This window comes from Enoplosus armatus, chromosome 14 (assembly GCF_043641665.1).
Source record: "Enoplosus armatus isolate fEnoArm2 chromosome 14, fEnoArm2.hap1, whole genome shotgun sequence".
In the NCBI taxonomy this organism is placed as follows: domain Eukaryota; kingdom Metazoa; phylum Chordata; class Actinopteri; order Centrarchiformes; family Enoplosidae; genus Enoplosus; species Enoplosus armatus.
Genome location: NC_092193.1, coordinates 10,289,133 through 10,309,596, shown reverse-complemented (window position 1 = coordinate 10,309,596; position 20,464 = coordinate 10,289,133). Strand labels below are relative to the sequence as shown.

The following is a 20,464-nucleotide window of genomic DNA, read 5'->3' as shown; positions in this document are numbered from 1 at the left end:
CAGCTCTCATGTTGAACAGCAGCTCCTCACCTGCGAGTTGGTTTAGCATTTGAGTGATACTTTAACCACATCCTCCTCCTGTTACTGCAGCACAGCCACCGATCAGGGAGTGAAACCTCCACCACACGATAGCCTCATTCTGCTCTTCATCATCAGCCCCACCGGGAATAATCCTGCAACACACCTACAGCCAGCCGGGAGAGGTGACAGCATTGCTCTCCCACCACCCAAGTCTGACAGCCATGATTCGGGAAGGCCCACTGCTACGGCTCAGATCAGGGATCAACTCGCTGCTCGATGGCTAGATCTCATCACACAAAGAGCTGGGGGCCTTTCTATTGAGGTAAGCCTCCGACTCCCTCTGCAGCACAGGTTCTATAATTCAAGTGTGAGCCATTTTTGTTCTGTATTCGTTTTGTCGAGTCAAGTGGCAGTCACGTCTGATTAAAACTGAGTGGAACTGGTTTATGTAAATGAGGCTCTCGCATTACATTCCTCAAGATTGCTTGAGTGTCTGTCTGTAGAGAGCAGGTCACCTATGGTATGGTGGTATTTATTGGCACAATACCACTCAGGTTGTGTTACCTTTACTGTGGCTCAGTTTTATTCTCTCTCTGACAAGGCGTCAGATATGGTAACGCACAGTTCATTTCTGGGAGCACTGGATTCGATATTGAAACATTTATTAGGATACCTGGGCTCTCACCTTTGCTAATGAATTATTCACCACCGCTTAATGGTCTCCAGTCTTCTCCCGAGATTGCTCAGTGGGGATTTTTTCTATTTCTCTCCATTGTTCTGTTCTGAAAAGGCAGAACTATGATGAAAGCAGGCATCCTGCTAACAATGCTAGTTTAAATCGGCTGTACGGTTTTGCGGTCGTGTCATTACGCAGTCTAACTCAATCTCGTTTTTTCTCCATTGCAGTATCCCTCACTGCGTTGTAGCACATGGATTTCAAGACTTCAAATGAAGAGGTTGGTAGTATTCAATCAATGCAGCATTTTGACAGTGAATTGACTATGATTATAGAAACAGCCTTGGCATTTTCAAGTGCCTGAGAGTATGTGGCAGAAACAGCGGCGTACATATGCAGCCTCAATGGGCCCCCTGAGGCCCCTTTCAACATATCCATTGCTACACCTGTACAAATAACTAAATCAGCACACACAATAGAAAAGACTCCTTAGTGTTTATGTTGCATCTTTCAGTGTAAACTACAGTAAACGACTTATAGTAGCCGCTTTATGAGCTCACATCCTCAGTACCATGAGACGATGGTGATGATGGACCTGCAGTTGATCCGCTCTTTGTGGCTGTTTCTCAAACTGAGGCCGGTGCTGCTTAATTTATCAGCAAGCTAACTGTTCATTTATATTCTCTAGCCATGTAACATACCGATATTGAGCCATTCTGAAACACTGCTGACAAGTGGCTTTCCCTCTGATTGTTTTCTTTCTCCCTCCTGACTTTTTCTTTTTTTCTTTTGGTGGCCTGATTTTACTTTATTTTTAAGAGAAATGACATGACTGCTTGAAAACACCAGCACAATTATAGCATCTGGAGATGTGCTTTGTGCACGTAGGAGAAGTTTGTCTTCTTGAAGAGTCACGTGGTTAAGGTTGTGAAACATTCGCAGTTTGGTTAGGTTTAAGAACTAAAAGTAGTAGTTCAACGTTGACTTATTATTTTAACCCTAACCATGATTGTTTCCTAAACCTAACCAAGTAGTTTTGTTGCTTAAACCTAACCAAACTGCGACTGAAAACTGAAAATAAGTCACAATTGTCAAAATTGGCCCAGAACTGAACCTTAAACTCCTGGAGGAAAGTCTTGTGTTTGAACCATTCATCCACCACAACCTTCTCCCATCATAGACTTTGTTGCTCTTTATACTACGTCACCTGACTTCCAATGCGCTTTCTGGCAGAAAGGCTTCCTAAAGAAGCCTTGAAGGCAAACTTCTCACTTTTGTCGAACCCACCACAGGAGTGGACTAAACCATGAGTACTTTCTTACAGGGGGAGGTCTAATATTGTTTTGTCTGCCAAACTTTTTAGTCAGCCAAGAGTAATAGTTTACATATGAAGTCAATAACTTAAAATTGCAGATAAAAACAAACTTTTAATACTAGGCTTTTTGGGGGGGCCTCTCCATGTTGGGGCACTTGGTACTTAGTTCCACCTCTCTCCTCACTACTACACCCCTGGGTTAGGAAGAGATGTCCTTGTTGCATATCTGGTGTTGTCTGCTGTGTCAATAGTTAGATCAGAGACGACGTAGATAATAATAATGAAGGGGAGAGTAATAGAGAAACCTAAAACAGGGTCAGTGATAAGGCTAATTATGTACAATGCAAGCTTTCAACAGGTCAACGCTTCACCATGTGAGAGGCTGTCTGACCCAGCTAACTGAAGTTATGGCACTACTGCCCTCATTTTGCTCGGCTAATGACTCTCGCACACAGACGTTACTTCAAATAATGTGAATTAATGCGTCCCTCATTTCATTTCTCATGCTGCAGCTGCAGGCAGAGGCTCATTTCTTCACATTCCTCATTACGGGTGATAGATAATACGCTCCATAAACTTACTGTGATTCAGGTTTGACCTGCAGTCGAGATACCCTCTCTGAGAATAGCAACCATGCAACCGACTTGTCTTGTTAACTGATGAGCGGCATATCCCGGGTGACAAGGATGCTGACACTGGTGGCTTCTCTCTATTAGCAGTCTTGTCAGGTGAAGGTGCTTCTTTTATTTAGACCTTTTTAAGTCAAGGACAGGGCAGGCATCACAATTAGCCAGAGAGGAGGAAGGATATGCAGAATGCAAATTTATGCGGATTAGCATGTTTTAAATGGATCATTGGAAACAGACACAGTCCTCACACAGGGAAAATTCAAATGTAGAGGTTGAGCTTGGTTCCAGCCACTTAATTTCACAGGTTCTTAATTTGTCGTCATCATCAGCCTTACACCTCACAAGTAAATGAGATCAGTGTGGATGTATACAAAGCAAACAGAGGGCACAAAATGTTATCACAACTCATAAAGAACTGCTTCTTAGAGAGTCTGCTCATTATTTCAAACTGTAAACAGTTGTCTTCTGTTTTTTGTTGTCTAAATGTGTGTTTATTACTCGCTGAGCGCTGAATAATATCGGTCCCAACATTAGCATTAACAAGGAAAGAAAAATAAAATAAAATAACAGACAAAGTCAAAACTCTGTATTCTAATGTTCATCCTGCAACGAGTATTCTCAATGACATTTCATTTCATGGCCAGTTAATTTAGTCATAGACGGATGATGAATGGTTTTAACTTTCTGACTGTTTGCAGACAAAGACTGGGATTTATTTGATGCAAGAAGGTAATGAAGAGCCGTTTAATATTCGACTACACTTGGCCAAAGATATTCTGACAATTCAAGAACAAGATGTCATCTGCGTGTCGGGAGAGCCTTTTTATTCAAGTGTAAGTAGTCCAGTAAGTCTCACAATTACTGAACGCTGATATGCCACGCTTCACATGCTCATACATTGAAATTAGTAACATACACTGCACAATAAATGAAGGTTACAGCACAAAGATACTGAGAACACTCAGTCTCTGCCTGCATTAATGACAAATCTACATCAGTTAATCTATTCCTCATAAATCAAATCTAGCTATTAAATAGCGATTCACCTACTTGATCATGGTGTATAGAGTGTAATCGTTAAGCCACACTTGTCATTACGTCTGACAACTTATTCTTCACATTAATAAATTCATTGTTTCTCATAAAAAAAAAACTCCACTGAGGCTTGAGTCCATGACCTTTCGCAAAAAGGAATTATTCATTTAACAACATTTTTGCGGGATATAAAATTTGAAAGACAAATGGAGGAAGCGCTTGTGTCCTCTGAAACATGATTACTAATCAGCGGAAAGGGTGAAGACATGGGTATGCTAATAAAACCTTAGCATGTCAGGAAGTCCTGGTTTTAGCCTTGGTGACCAATTTAAGTTGAATTCTTGCACACTGTCAGCACTAAATGTATTGACAGGCATCACATTTGTAATATGAAACAATATGAAACAACAGCATCTTTATACTAGAGCCACAGGCTGCAGCAACCAATAGGGAAAAAGGGGTCAAATCATCAACACATGAGACAATTACATAATCAAAGACAAACAAGACAAACATATCTCAAGATCCATAGAATTCAAGAGAAAATATAAAAAAAACAGGATGGCCAATGCAAAGAAAAGTGATTTTTATGAATAAGCGAGGTTCAAATAGGGGAGGAGCACTGGACAACAACAGGTCCAAATTTCATATCCAAACTCTAAAATGAAGATGTTCATTTTACAGACCGAAACATTGCATTTTCATTAAACTGTGCTGACTTTTGCATGATTTAATTTCCCTTCGCACCTGTCTACCAGGTGTGCAATAGACAACCCTTAATTTGTCATTTTACATTTACCCACCAATAGTTTGTCAAAAAAATTTCGAAATGCTGTCTCACATAGTTTTAAATGGATATAAATAATGTTAGTGGTAATGTTTTTCATCAGTGGAGTGACTGATAACATCATTGTGCTTTATAGCTGTTGTTATTATTATCATTCAATAAATAAAGGTATTTTCCAGTTTATATTATGATATTGCATATTTATTCAAAACAAATTGATCAAACTTATGTTATAAACAATGAACTGTATTCCACTTGTATTATGTGAAACAAAAACTTTTATTAAGGTTAAGTATTTTGGAAAGTCTGTGCGCTGAGCTTGAGCCAGGAGGTGATCAGCCTAGCTTAACATAAAGACTGGAAACAGGGGGAAACAGCTTCATATTTTCCTCCTTCATATTTAATGCTTAGACAGGAGAGTGGTATCTTCTCATGTTACTCTCGCGTAGAAAGTGATTAAGCGTTATTCCCAAAATGTGTAAAAATGATAATATCGAATTATCACTGCTTCCTATGTACAACTATTGTTGGACAAATAAGCTACATTGATACTTAAATGCACCATACAGAAACAAATAAGCATGTATAACTATTAGCATCATTTTATCAACATTATTATAATTCTATCATGCTTAAATCTTAGTTCTGACCAAAGCAGTCTGTCCCTCTTGTTGTGTTGTAAGAGCTCCCTCAGGTTCAGCATCAGTTTGAACTAATTTCTTGGTTCTTCTTGCATCTCTTCCAGGAGAGGACTGTAACGATCAGGAGGCAAACAATTGGAGGCTTTGGCCTGAGCATCAAGGTAATTTAGATCCCAGCTGATTAGGCTGCTCGTCCCAACTACTTTAAATGAAGTGTTATCGATCAATTTCTTGTCAAACTGCAGTAACAGCGTTAGCTGAGGGATTAACTGAAAATTTAGTTGCTTTCGAGTGTCTTTGTACCTTTGTAATTCAATTTAATTTGTCTCCTCAGGGTGGAGCAGAGCATAAAATCCCTGTTGTGATATCAAAAATATCAAAAGAACAAAAAGGTATATTGTGTTTTTTTTTTGGGAAAGATTTTACAACCCCTTCCATTTTTCCTCCTCTAGTTTGTTTTTACTGAGGTGATTTTTTTGTTTCCAGCTGAACTCTCTGGGCTGCTATTCATCGGAGACGGCATCCTTCAGGTGAAAACTCACATTAATGCCTGTTTACACATCTCTGCCTGCTCTAAAATAACACATACTTTAATAGCTTATGTTCCACCTGCCCACAGAACTGTGTTGAATAATTATGCATCCCTGTAGGTGAATGTCACATCCCAAGTCTTTCATTTGTTACATGTATTTCAGCAAAAAACTAGCCAGCCAAAGATGTTCTGTATTCATGGCAACTGTGGATGTGACGCCCTTGTTTACAGTTTTCAGCACAGATGCCATAACAGTTATTATACTTGCCTCATTAATCATTTTGAAGATAGCGCTCCAGTGATATGATGCCAGCAGTATTATTTAGGTAACCCTGTTACTGTTGTTTCTAGATAAATGGAATAAACGTTAGAAGTTATCGCCACGAGGAAGTGGTAAGCTGTCAACTCATATCTCACATTTTCTTACAGCTCTTCAACTGCTTATCTTGTCTCACTTTATGATTTGTATCTTTTTGACATGCAAAGCCAGTTGCTTCTGTTTCATCCTTTTTTAAAATGTAACTGCGAGAAATATGTGTGTAAGGAGCATAACTTTGAGTCTGTGTAAACGTCTTATCTTGGCTTTCCATTCTTAGTTAGACATTAGCACACCATGTTTCATCACAGCAAGCAACCAGAAGAAAACCTCACAGTTTACAGCTCCTGCAATAAAAATATTCTTTTCCAGGTCCAGGTTTTGAGAAATGCAGGTGAAGAAGTGACTCTTACTGTCTCTTTCCTTAAGAAGACTCCAGCCTTTCTGAAACTGCCCCTGTGTGAGGACTGCACATGTAAGAAACCTCTTCACGCACTCTTAAACTAAAGTATATAATCACCATTACTGCAGTGCAAAATAATTAACCAAGACTATTTATAGCTGGTGTTATTTTCTGTCAAGGATTGGTTGTCCTGGTGACAATAAACTCGAGCATGAAGAGCCACTTTGAGTAAAAAAAAAGAAATATAAATTTGGTTTCTTCGCTTTTTGGACCTGCTCATCTTGACAAGCACTAAATTAAGAAGCCTTTTTGGAAAAGAGAGGAGAGAAAAAGAGGAAAGGACGCATATCAAGCTTCACAAAAGATGCTAAAGACTAAACTGAGAGAATTGACATTGCTCATTGTGGTGCAATTGATTGCTTTTTGTATGGGAAAGCTTCAGCCCGTCATCAGACATGAAAGCTTTTATAAAATCCTATCATACGCGTATATAGGCCAGGTTGACTGGCCATCCAACCAGTCAACTGAATACAAATTGGCACAGAGCAGGAGCCTACATTGAAGGAGAACAAAGTAACACACTTTTGTTGATAGCAGTGATTCACTGCAGTTGGAAACCTTGAAATAGATGGAGGTGTTGCTCTGAGATTGGAGGCTTTATTGGCTTTTTTTTTGCGTGTCCCTGCTGTACTTTCAGGTATCCCCAGCGACCAGAGTAGCGGGACCTCCTCTCCTCTGTGTGATAGTGGCCTGCACTTGAACTACCATCCTAACAACACGGTACTTTTTTCATCAGCCTCTCCTTTGACTGACCGATTCTATAACTGTCCCTCTGTAACCATGCAGCAGCCCTTCCCGCTGCCAGAAAGTTTCCATGCAACTGTCAGTGCTCGCTGATAACGGGGATGCTCTATCTTTATCTTTTGAGGAGAGTGAATCAGCTTTCTTGTGCAGCTCGCGCTCGCTCGGCCTTCCTGTGCACCTGCAGCAACAATAGCAGCAGCAGGACTCTGGCTCTTGACATGTCAACTGCTTGAAATGTGTGAGGTGGGAAAAAGACAAGCTCTTCTAAATTGTGCTTCACACTTCTGCAGGACACGCTGTCCTGCTCGTCCTGGCCCACGTCCCCGGGGCTTCGCTGGGAGAAGAGATGGGTGGACCTGCGCCTTATTCCACTGCTCCACTCACGCCTGTCGCAATACATCCCGGGCTCTGACGTCTGCAGGTGAGATGCGGGATTTCATCTTGAAGGATCAGAGGTGTCTGTTCTCGCTTGCAGAGCTGGTATCTCCCTATAAGGCTCTACAAGACGGTAGTGCTAAGATATCTTACTTCTTCAGTGCTCAAGTGGAGCAGACTGCCGTCCTTCATTTGTAAAAATATTCTTTTATTCTGCTATTTAATATATCCCTTTAAATACAATTAAATAAGCAATACAGTTCAATCTGCTGTAGGACAAAGAGGGTGCTTGACATAATAAACCATTAAGCTGTCAACAAATAGATTTCTACTTTGCTGACTCTTAAAGGACCACACCTGCTTGTTTTTAGTTCATTAACTGAAAAGTTTTTAGATCGATTAACCATGTAGTGGGAAATGGGTTCAGTTTATTTTATGACAGAATGAAGATGAACTTCATATACTTTGTTACTTCAAGCTTGCAAAAGGTAAAAATGAGGTACGCTTTATTTTTTATTTATTTTTGTTCTGATATTGTGAGTAGTCACTGTTTTGGTACATTTAAAGCGGCTGTAATCGACATTTATATAATAATTTATCAAATGACAATGTGAAGACACAGTTAGCGACTAGCTGGTGAACATAGTGGAGCATTTAGCAGCTCAGAGCCAGATATTTCCCTCAGGAGTTGTTAGAAACCAAACACAAAGTAATTATTGGACAAATGACAAATAGGATGAATGATAATGTTGCTCTGCAACTGGTGGATGTTGAAATAGGCAACTGTTTGCTAACAAGTTCCCCATATCAACTTAAAAGCTGATGATATGTCAATGTTGTGTTCCCAACTTGCTTCCGCTGCCCCCAAGTGGCCAAAAAAATCAGTTATTGCAGCTTTAAAGGAAGAGTTTTGTGAAATACGACTTTTTTACTGAGATGTTGACAAGAAGTGTTAAGTGTGAATTTTCCCGGAGGAAAGGCAAAGTTTTCAAAGAGTTTTACATGTTGGGATGAAATGGAATAATGGCTTATGATAATCTAACTTTTTAAATTCTAAAGTTTACGGTCTTTGCAAGTTGTTTCTCATCCCCTCCTGATATAAATGGAAACTAATTGCGTCCTTGAACGTTGTAAACCAATCTGTATGTACTGTACGTTTTAGTTCATGGCCTGAAAAAATGCTGAATCATCTTTAGTTTTTCCCTCTCAATTCTTTCAGGAAAAATGCTTTCCAGGTCATAGCTGTGGACGGAGTCTGCAGCGGAGTTATACAGTTTCCCACAGCTGAAGACTGCTTGGACTGGCTTCAGGCAATAGCGAACAACATTTCCAGTCTCACCAAGCACAATGTGAGTATGAAACTAACACTTGTCAGCTTTGTTGCCTCTCGCAGGTCCCCCATGTAAACCAATAAGATATTGAGTTAGGTGTTAATGCAACAGACTTTCCATTTGTGGATCATCTAACAGCCCCTTTGCAAATGTCATGGCATTAAGTTGACACATACTAATGCCTTTTCGCACTATGAGTAAAGTACACACTTATTTCTAAGAGCCTGAGGTCACAATAACAGCAATTGCACTGTACTACACTTACTCCCCCCCAGCTAAACCCATGCACTTATTATCTATAATTCACCACAACACATTATGCAATAATGATAGCAAGAGGCAGCGAGAAACAAAGAAATAACAATGCTATGTTCTTTCTCTTATTGTGGGCATATTTTTGCAGTTTGTTTCTGTGTTTCCAAATGGGCGATGGTGCTCAGCAGGGGGATTCAAATACAAATACTGCTAACAAGCTCCAATGCCTCATACTCGTTTGGACACATTTATTTATAACATATTTAGGTGCATTTCCAGTAAACTGTAAGTTACATTTCTAGAGAGCCTGTCAAACCAGACAGTGGTGTTGGCTCGCCACATGACATTCGTACGACATGGAGCGAGCAGCAGTGAAAAACAGGAATTTGTAATTATCATGTGTCCACTGGCTTAGCTGTGTGTGTGTGTGTGTGTGTGTGTGTGTGTGTGTGTGTGTGTGTGTGTGAGAGAGAGAGAGAGACTCTTCGGGGAATAATGAAGCTCTGGTTAATTGGAGTGGACTAAGTGAGGGACGTACTAAACATAACACTGATCACTCACTGCCAGACTGGCCTCAACAATCGAGGGTTAATTTCTCACTCTGGCCCTGACATTTACTGAGGTGTGTTACCTAGAAGGATGTATAATACGCCAATTTCTGCAGAATGGATCATTGTCCATCACTTATGTCAATTATTAATAAGTTTCAATATTTTTCAGACAATTACCTGGATTCTTTTCAAAGAAGAAAGATCGGTTATCGCCACCTGAATATATTACCACCTCACTGACACACTTCAGAATGTGCTTCCAGTAACAGAAAGTGAATTAAAACTTCTAAATTAAATTAAATTCTAATTCAAGCCATGCTAGCAGCTCTGTGAGGCTGTACTTTGTGTTGCTTTGAGCTAAATTCTAATGCCAACATGCTAACATGCTCACAATGCTGAATGCTGATGTTTAGCAGGTGTAATGTTTACCATGTTCACCATCTTAGTGTAGCGTGTTAGGATGCTATCATTTGATAATTAGCACTAAACACAAAGTACAGCTAAGGCTGATGGGAATGTCATTAGTTTTGCAGGTATTTGGTCAAAAACTGAAGTTTTGACTTGATGTGATTTATTGATTAATTTATCGTGCTAAGGAGAACCACTAAAACCTTAAAAAAAACAATACACTGTAAAGCTAGAGCATGTATTTGAGGGGCTTAAATATTAATATAGACCTTTCTGAAAAATGTAAATTCATGGCCCCCACTTATTAAACGGGAAACCTTGCAAATGAGATGCACAAGTGGACAAAAATAGCTCCCAAACAAACAACACCTAAAAATACATGAATATCAAGGACGTAATAAAGTATAGGGTCACCCTTTGCTTGCAGAGCAGCTTCAGTCCTTCTTGGAAAGCTGTCACACAATCGGACTGAGCTGTTTAATAAAACATTGCACCATTCATCAGGAAAAAAACGCCTCCAGTTCTCTGAGCGATGATGGAGGAGGGAATCCACTCAGCTCTCTGCACTCCACAAATGTAAAATGTTAATCTGCAGCTTAATTAGTAACTTGTATAAGATAAGAACTGATGATAATTAATTGTTGTGGCAAAGATGCCCCGTGTACCATAAAATAAAAAATAGTGAAATAAAATAAACATTTTTACAGAAACTGCTCAGACAGTAGCAGATATGATAAAACAGTACAGGAGTTAACTGCAGTAGAGTATGGTGTTATATATTATTATATAGAGTACAGTAACTGCAGCTGTCACACTTATGTGGTGGAATAAAATGCAATATTTCTCTGAAATTCTGAGGATTAGAAATATAAAGTCTCTCAATACAGAAAGTACCAGCACCTAAAATTCAACTTAAGTACAGCACTTGTGAAGTAAGTGCTACTCGTTAATTTTAGGTACTTTCTGAAAGTTCACCTGTATGTATTTGTGAATAGAGTGAGAGATTCATGACATGCTGGACCCCCACAGCCTTTTTCCTGATATGTGTCAGAGGTGCGTTAGACCTGCAGTCACTGTGCTTGGTCACAACAACCCACAGCTGAATCTGAACAAACCCGCTGTCACTGCTGCCGTATATCCAAACCCGGCTCACATCTTGACAGTTATCTGGCTCGTTTCCTTTCAGTCCCTCCACTGAAAAAAACAAAACATCTTGTTTCCTCCCTCGGCACAAACTTGGGCAACATTTAAAAAACCCCAGCTGTGACTTGTTCTCGCCTCTATAGGAGGACGGGGATCGGGTCTGGGACGGCTTAATTTGGTGTTCTTGCTGCTAAGAAAGAGTTATATTGATACTATAGTGTGGATTAGGAAAGAGTGATACCTGTGATGTGAGCAGAATGTTTTAATTTAAAGCCTGACTGCTCTCTCAGTAGTTTCCCCCCTGCTTTTATTATCACAGACAGAATGGATTTTTTTAAATGGATTTTTTTTAGGAAGAGCCTCGGGTCCTGGTGGAAATGACTCTATCTCTCTCATTTTGTAATTTGCATGCATTGAATAAATGAAGTAGCTCTATTCCTTCAGTGCTGTGGTTAACATGTTAGTGAGGATACTGTGTCTCATAGTTTATTTGTTCTTAGACAGATTGTGAGTCCCTACGGGGTCCCACAGCTATTCTGAACTCAACCAGTAATTAGTGTGCGATTGTTAGCAGGAGATATTTTAACGAGTTATTGATGTTCTTTTCCAATTTAACAGGTGAAGAAGATTAACCGAAATTTTCCCGTTAACCAGCAGGTAAGATGTTTTTCAGGCTCCTGCCGCTTGTTTGGATTTTCTTTGTTGCTTTGACTGAGTTTAAATTTGTGTATCTTATCCCCGTCTTAAAAAATCAAGAAGTAAATCTAACCAGGTCAGTCAGTCAGAGAAAGGACGCAGCCTCCTCTTGCCAGCTATTGCAACACATGGAGAATGTTTGCATCATTAAAGTCCATCCACTGAGAAATGATCAGAAAACAGCTTAAGTGCCTTCAGTCAGTCATCTTTCAGTCTAAACACGAGTAAATGCGACGGTGGCGTTCCCTTTTTTTGTTACTTATTTATTTTGCCTCCTGCCTCACAAAAAACGTGTGAATTCACTTGACAAGTCACTCAAGAAATTAAATGGCATGAGACGCGACTGCTTGTCCCGAATCTTTCACTGGGTTGTTTTGCCATCCATCGAAAAAAAAAAAGAAAACTCCAAACAGAAAAGCAAGCAAACATTTTACTTGTGTTGCAATCACTCTGACTTTAATGAGTACTGATGGTGAGATACACTTGATGTCTAAAATCATCTCTCAGAACATTTGCAGTAGACGCTTTGCTGCCTTTCTCTTCTTCTCCCTGTTGGTCTGACCTCTTTTTTTACTCCTGAATACTTAATTTTGTACCTTTTGCCTTCATGTAGGGGTTTGGCAATATGACGATACATTCCGTGACACAATAAGACTTTTCCATACCGCTTGTACTGCTTTTGCTACATCTTTAGTACCTCTGTGTGTATTAGACCATTATGGGCAATGTTACAAATCAATGAGCCAGAGTGCTGAATGATAATCTTGAATTTTTATATGATTTTGCATCATTGCATCATTGTGATGAAGTACTTTGATTCGTCAGGTATTTAATCTGCTGGATAAACCAAAAACAGACGTACCTGCATTGTTAATCTTTAAAGCCGCTGAGAACTTGTTTCAAGTATTTCTCAATAAAATCAAATATTCATGACTAAATAAGCAACAATCCAAGTTAAAATTTGGGGAGAAAAAAAAACAACGTATATATTATTTATTTAGAGTTTGATACTCTGTGGGTGTTGTTTGATCACATTTGATGAGACCTTTGCAATGTAAGCAAATGTGCCCAAAACTTGATCTAATGTGAGACCACGCACTTTTTTTGGTATTGATTCTGGTATTGATACTCAAACCAAGACTTACTATCAGTATTATTGATACTTTTAGGTATAGATCCGGTCATAATAAGAAACTGATTGTGGAAATAGGTTTTCAGGGCCATTAAACAATTTCTCAATCACATGCCACATCCCTCACGTCCATATGTCTGTTTTTCACTGTTTGATAGATTATCTACATGGGCTGGGTCGACGATAAGGAGCAGGACTCCGTTCAGGACCGAATGTACTCACCAAAGTTCCTCGCTTTGAGGGGTTCCTCACTCTTCAAGTTTTCAGCACCTCCTGTAAGTTTTCACTTCTTAATTGTTTTATACCAACTTCTTTAAGCCATCAAACTTTAGTGTTTGAACTGATGTCGTTCAACGGCACGGGAGATTTTTCATTTGATGGTAATGTATTGTTGAGGGAGAAAATGCTTTCCTGTTTGAAAAAAAAAGAAGAAGGAAGGAGCTCACTCATAATCATTTGTGCTGCATTGATCTTCCTCTTGATTGATGATGATCATTAAATCTGTTTACATTCAGCCAGCCACTTAAGTGATTATGACAAGAGGGATAAGCTGTCGATGGTGCTGGAGATGGGAAAGGATTGATAGATAACTGGGATTGCCTGCTCAACTTGAATATGCTGATATAAATGGAATATGCTAATGTAAGTGGATGGTGGAATATAGGAGCCCGCTTGTTCAGACGATGTGACAAGCTTCGTCATTACTGAAGACTAGTTATCTATGAGGAACATTTCCCCTCAAGTGACAACATGACAGTTTTGAATTCAACAGCCATTCATCAATAAGTCTCGAACAGTGATTGTCCAATCATAGCTTAGCAAGCATAACCAGAAATGGCTGCCAGAAATGGATTTCTCCACATGGTGTGCATGGGACTGTAGCAAGAGCAATACTACGATCTTAAATATCTAAGGAGTGTGGAGAGTGGTGTCTCTTTATTATCTTTCCAAAACCAAAAGACACGAGCCAAAATAGTAAGGAATGCATTAAACAATGTGTTTACATGACTGGCTAACTAGCTTCCCACCTACGGTAGTGAAGTAGCGTTACTTTCAAAGGAAAGGGACACGTCATTAGCTAACGTATTGTGGAGTTACAGGTTAGCTACGCCAGAAAAATATCTGTTCACTGTTTGGGAGCCAAGGGGCCAGTATGTCATAGTTTAAAGCAGTGGTTCCCAACCTTTCCCTTCTTAAGGGACCCCTATTTGACATTGCATATACACTGATGACCCCACATATAATTACAAAAAAGGGGAAAAAGTAGCTTACTTCTTTTGAAATATCTTTATGTATATTTAATTATATTCATTGCATAAAAAACAATAAAAGCCCAGAGCAATTAACTGTACAATTAACCTAAATAGTGAACTTGCAGGAAGTTTGTGTAAAACTAGCAATTTTTCTAAAATTCTGAACCGGCTATTTCCTGTGGACATTGGATCAGATGATTTTTCCTTATATTTTTAGGAACACAATTCTTTGTCCATTTCATGATTTTCTTTTAATTTCACTATCATGCATACATTTTAATAGTCCAAGCAGCCTGGCTGTCTAATAAATAAATAATGATATAAAGGTCTAAAATAACCTATAGATTTAGTTGTCTTCTTCACATCAAGTAGTTAAATGCATGTATATCATATTTTATATATATATATATATATATATATATATATATATATATATAAAAAGCTCTGCCCTGCCCTTCATTTGGTTTGGGGCAGTTTACACTCCAGTAACTCCTTTTCTATTGTAAAAGTGAATCATACTGTATAAAAATACAAAAAGTAAAATAAAAAAGTGCATCGCTCGTCCAAGCTAGCTACAGCTGGTAAAAGCTACTAGCTAGATGTCCGACAAAATCCACAGCCGTCGGCTAGAAATGAGAAACCTGCTTTTGTTTACTTCTTTGTGAAATCAAAGAACCACAGTTGCAAAAATGACTGCAGACTTGGAGTGGTAAAGTATTTCCAAATGAGTCAACTCTACAAAAAAAAGTATGCCTCGGTTTTACTTTTAGGGACAGTTATTGTTTCCTTTCCTTTATTAGAGTCATTCTTCAAATTAAACATAAAATGTGTGTGACATGTTTCAGGTGACAACATGGGACTGGACCAGAGCAGAGAAAAGCTTTACTGTGTATGAGATAATGTGCAAGATTTTAAAGGTAAGGCCGCCGTTTCTATTTCATCTCTTGAACATTTGAAGAAGCAACCCTGATACTAGCTACATTGTGGAAACACAAAAGCACTCACTGATGTATTTCATGTGTTTCTACTTCAATCCCACAGAGACACTCAAGGTTCAGATTGTATTGTTCCTTCTCTGCAGGTTCGAGGTCACTTTTGAATTTGATCGTGATAATTTATTTGCGATTCATCATCTCAAAAGTCCTTATGGCAAATTGAATTCATATAGATTGACATATTAAATCAGATACAAGCTGACCTACACTGCCATACCTATTACACTGTGCTACTTGGGTTGCATAAGGCAATAAAAAGATACATTAGGGTGAAACATTGTGTGGTTCAGTATATGCATTACCTTCATGCAAGTGTTGAGGATATAGAATAAAATAATTCAAGTGCTCTTAAAGCCACAGTCTGCGGTCTTTACTCTGTCGTCAGAGTGAATAAAGCTTCAGGAAACTGCATTGCTGTTGCTTTGTCTTATCTCCACGTCACTCTGCCCATCTGTACCTGATCAGCATGGCAGCTGTACTGTCTTATCTTAGGATAATGACCTTCTGGACAAGAGGAAGCACTGCTTCAGCATCCAGACGGAGAGCGGGGAGGACATGTTCTTCAGCGTGGAACTGGAGTGCGAGCTGCTGATCTGGGAAAAGGCTTTTCAGATGGCCACTTTCCTGGAGGTGGAGAGGATACAGGTCCGCACCTGAACAGTAGGCAACGTGCAGGGAATTGTGATGATTTTAATCTAGCACACGGTTCCAGCTCAGTCGTTTTAGTACAAAGATTGATAATGCTCGTGTGACATTTTCGGCTTTCGTGTCCTTGTCCTTGTGCAGCTCTTGTGGGTAACATCTTGTTCTCTCCTATTCTGTAGTGCAAAACGTATGCCTGTATCATGGAGAGCCACCTTATGGGCCTTACAGTTGACTTCAGCATGGGCTTTGTGTGCTTTGATGCAGCTTCAAAGGTGAGTGTGGGACAGTCTGTTATCATCAATAAAAATATGGAGAAGAGATCCTTTCAGTGGGAGATTACAGACAACTGTATTGTATGCAGTGTGATGAAACTAATCATGATGCCTCAGCCTTCCTTCTCCTTTTTTTCTGGCCACTAACTTATTCTGCACTGTGTGCATTTTGGGAGTATGAACACATTTGTTTTGACGGCTGGTTTCCCCCCAGCTCAAACCTCTCACTCCTGCCTGCAGATCATTTTGGCCTCTCCCCAAGTCTAAGAGCCATGCAGACTACTCCACTGGTGCACATTATGTGGATGAGCAGGACACAAGCACTGCCATATTGTTCTCTAAGATTTTGGCCATAATTCCTGCAATGTGAAGCAACAATGTCCCCCAAGGACGATAAAAATGTTGCCAGCATATTGTTTACAGACAGAAATACACAAAACACAATCCATATGTACACTGCAAACGCATAAACCCAATACACTGGGTGGGATTACTCTGTAATTAAAAGCTGCTATTGACACATTTCAAAAACCATGTTAGAATTAGTTTCAATCTGAAACAGCACAAATATAACTCTGTTCGACAAGTTGAGCTGTGATCTGCTGGCTCAGGACCCAGTGAGTTCCACCATGGCTCATATGGGAGCAGAGTTAGCATGTTCTTGCCATACCTGTCGTTTCCTCCGACAGTCCAAAGACATGTTGTTAACTGGCAACTCTGGATTGCTGTAGCTGTAGATTGCCGTCCTGTCAGGGGTGTAAGGACCGGCTCCAGCTCACCTGGCTGGGTATAGATATGATGGATAAAGCACTTACTGTAGTAAAGTCTGTTCAATAAATTAAGACATTTTTATACATCAACTGATGCTTTTACACAGAGCAAGCGAGCCACTCAGTACAGACTCAGAGGGTTCATCATCTGGTAGGAAGACATTTAGACTTTAGAGTGTTCTGAATTAACAGGCTGTAACTTGTAGGAAAGTACATGCACATGAGTGATTGGCAGAAATTACAAATCATCCCATGCTATAAACTGCATTATTGTTATGGTGGAAGAAATATTGAGATCCTCTACTCAAGTAAAAGCAGCAATACTACACTAGAAAAGTACTTCAAGTAAAAGACCAGCATTCAAATTTTTACTTGATGGCTATTTTTCTTTAATCCAAATTAATTTTGAATAAAATCTGAGATCAAAAGGCCACTTGTGCTCCATAGAAGTGTAGTGAATACTGGCAAAAAGAAATCCATTGTCCATTCAGATATTTAGCAAACAAAGCAATCATGGCTCCTGCTGCCTCTCTTGCTCTGGTAAAAAAACATAGGCCCTCTCAGGTGCATGCTGGTCCTATACCTGCCTACATATATAAAACCTGAGGTGCCCATATTGCTGCCTAATTCTTACAAAACAAAATAAACCAAACAAATACCAAACAAAATAAGTAAACTAAACAAAAAACTAACATAAGAAAATATGATATCGAAACCTAACGTGAATAAAGCAAATATCTAGAACAAATCAAACACTCAAAACAAATAATGAAGATATAATATATATAATATAGGACATTAATAATAATAATAATGTAGTAGTGAACCAGTAGCAACTTCACAGATACAGCGATAGACACAAAGATGAAATACACAAGAACAGACAAAGAAAAACAGGCTGACATACAGAATTTAACATAATACAAACAAAACAAACCAAACAAGGATTAAAGTGTAGCCATAATAATATATCATGAGGTTGACCGTGATTTAAATTAGTGTAATAACCGAATATTTCAGGGGAAATCTGTTAATTATGACACATGTGTAAATAATAATAACAATAATAGATTTTTACTGATGCATTATTGTGTAAGCCTTTACTGTTGTAGTTGGTCAAAGTGAAGCTAATAAAATTAATTTATACTGTTGGGTGATTAAATCCATAGCAATGTATGTTTTATTAAGTCATATTTTTTTTATGTGAACTAACTTGTATCTGCTGCAGTCACATAAATATAGTTGAGTAAAAGTACAATATCTCCTTATAAATTGTAGTGAAGTAGAAATATAAGATAAATGTTAGCATAGCGGCTAATGTAGTATAGCACAACAATAATGTAACTTTGACAATAATAAAACTGAGTTTTGCAGTCGCAGAGTCTCATGAGAATGTTACCCAACGACGAAACAGAACAGAACTTTTTTCCATGTAAGTCACCGTACTGATATGATATTAAGTGCTCGTGATTGACATGAGGGAGATGGTGATATCATCACCTCTGTCACGGTGAGCAGAGACAGATTGGCTTTTAGAGGAAAGTTGGAGAGGTGACACTCCTGTTCCTGTTAGCCTCATGAATATCTGCTCTGATTAGAAAAGATCTTTTATAGCCAAGTTCAAAAAATACCACAGTGAGATTTCCTGTGCATGGCATGTTAAACATTATTTCTTATGCCATAATTAATCCGATTGGTGTTACGGTAATTATTACAGTGGCAGGAACTGTTAGCACAGTATTGCAGTAAATGTACCGATACATATTCATATGAAAAGCGTGGCCAGCTGTCGACCTGAGGAGCCTGTCTCCAAACTGACTGTCGTCTGGCTCACTGTGCAGCTTTTGTTTATTCAGTTCAACACTAATTGAATCACTGAAGCTCTGCTATTTCAGGTGAAATTGCTGTGGCTTGTTAAATTTCCCAATGGCAAAAATAACAAGTTTATATCTCCCAACGACTGGTATCTGGTTGATCTGCTGACGTGCCCCATTTCTCACCGGATCCATGTGGATTTTAACATGAATTATTCATGAAATAGTGACACAAGAAGGAATTCACAAATTAGATTGCAGTAAATAAAGATTTATAGTTGTATTTTAGTTGTTTAAAGTTGAATATTTGTCTTTTCTACATTTCAGGCAGTACTGTGGAGATACAAGTTCTCCCAACTAAAAGGATCATCTGATGATGGAAAGAGCAAGATCAAGTTTTTGTTCCAAAATCAAGACTCCAAATCTATTGAAGCAAAGGTAATTTACTTTGAGAGACATTTAATGCTGCATGTCAAGGAAAAGGTTATTCAACAAGAAGAAGCAACAATGTTGAAAATGAATTACTTACATATGACTTGAGTATTAATTTATTTTTTCTCTCCTTCAGGAGCTGGAGTTCTCAAACCTCTTCGCTGTGCTTCACTGTATTCACGCTTTTTTTGCTGCCAAAGTTGCTTGCCTGGACCCGATGTTTGTGGAGAGCCAAGGCACCGCGACGACCACTGGGTTTCCTTCTCTTTCCAGTATCTCATGTAATTCACAGACACCTAAACTCAAATACGCCACTTGACAAGCGCTGCCCCCCCCAGACCCCTTCTAAAAAGAACGTTGCACTTAAGTCGTGACTGTGGCCTGAAATGGTGGACAGGAGGAACTGGGAAGTGTTCAAATTCTGACATTATGGAGGACAGCTGTATACAGTGGTGCAGTAAAAGACCTCCTTGGGAGTGATATACTTGATACCGTTTCAGATTTCTGGGATTTCTGGAATAATTGTGGACCTAAACATCAACCTCTACTTTGAAAAACTTCCCAAAAAACTTCTCTGGACACTAAATGTGTGATTCAAAATGTTTTTAAGTGAACTTGTCCTTCTCTTGATCCTCAGACGTCCTTATAATCAACACATCACAAAGAAAAATGCAGTTCTTTTCCCCAGGGTAGTCTGCTTTTCTATGTAATTTTATTAAAGATTTAGAGATTCGGAGAGTTAAAACCACACAGATTTTAGCCTTTTTGTTCCACATCACTTGAACTTCTGCAAGGATTTTGTCTGGACACTGGATATGATGACGTAGTATGAAGACGCTTTCTATATTTCCATTTTTATGTGTGTTCTTGAGGTGAAAACTTTTACCTACATTTATACTTGAATTAGCAGTAAAATATATTTTCCACTGGAGTGTAATTAGAGTCCAGCTAAAAGCTAAATGGCAACATCAATCTGATTCTGAATCTGAAGTTTGCTGGCAGCATTGCAGGATGAAATGAATGCTTTAGATGGGTGTGTGTACGAGTATACTGAGTAACCTCATTTATTTTTCTCTGTATATGACGTATACCCACAGGTTGCGGTCAGAATATAACTATTTCCTGGATTAGTGGATAGAAAGGCTGTGTGAAAGTGTAGTTTTTATTGTTTGGATGAAGAATGACACATAATAATAATAATCAGGTTCACCATCCAACCATCCACAACCATAA

General features: G+C 38.9%; 1 protein-coding gene across 1 annotated transcript; it reads left to right on the top strand.

Annotated features, from left to right (window-relative positions):
* Positions 1–301: 301 nt before the first annotated feature.
* sntg1 (syntrophin, gamma 1) lies at positions 302–19,550 on the top strand. The gene is made up of 18 exons (XM_070919221.1): positions 302–343; positions 928–977; positions 3,340–3,474; positions 5,209–5,265; positions 5,439–5,496; positions 5,591–5,634; positions 5,988–6,029; positions 6,325–6,427; positions 7,053–7,135; positions 7,450–7,580; positions 8,754–8,883; positions 11,841–11,879; positions 13,209–13,325; positions 15,149–15,220; positions 15,791–15,943; positions 16,123–16,215; positions 19,127–19,237; positions 19,368–19,550. The coding sequence occupies exons 2-18, from the start codon at positions 951–953 to the stop codon at positions 19,548–19,550; spliced, it is 1,578 nt and encodes a 525-aa protein (XP_070775322.1). The 5' UTR covers positions 302–343; positions 928–950.
* Positions 19,551–20,464: the final 914 nt, after the last annotated feature.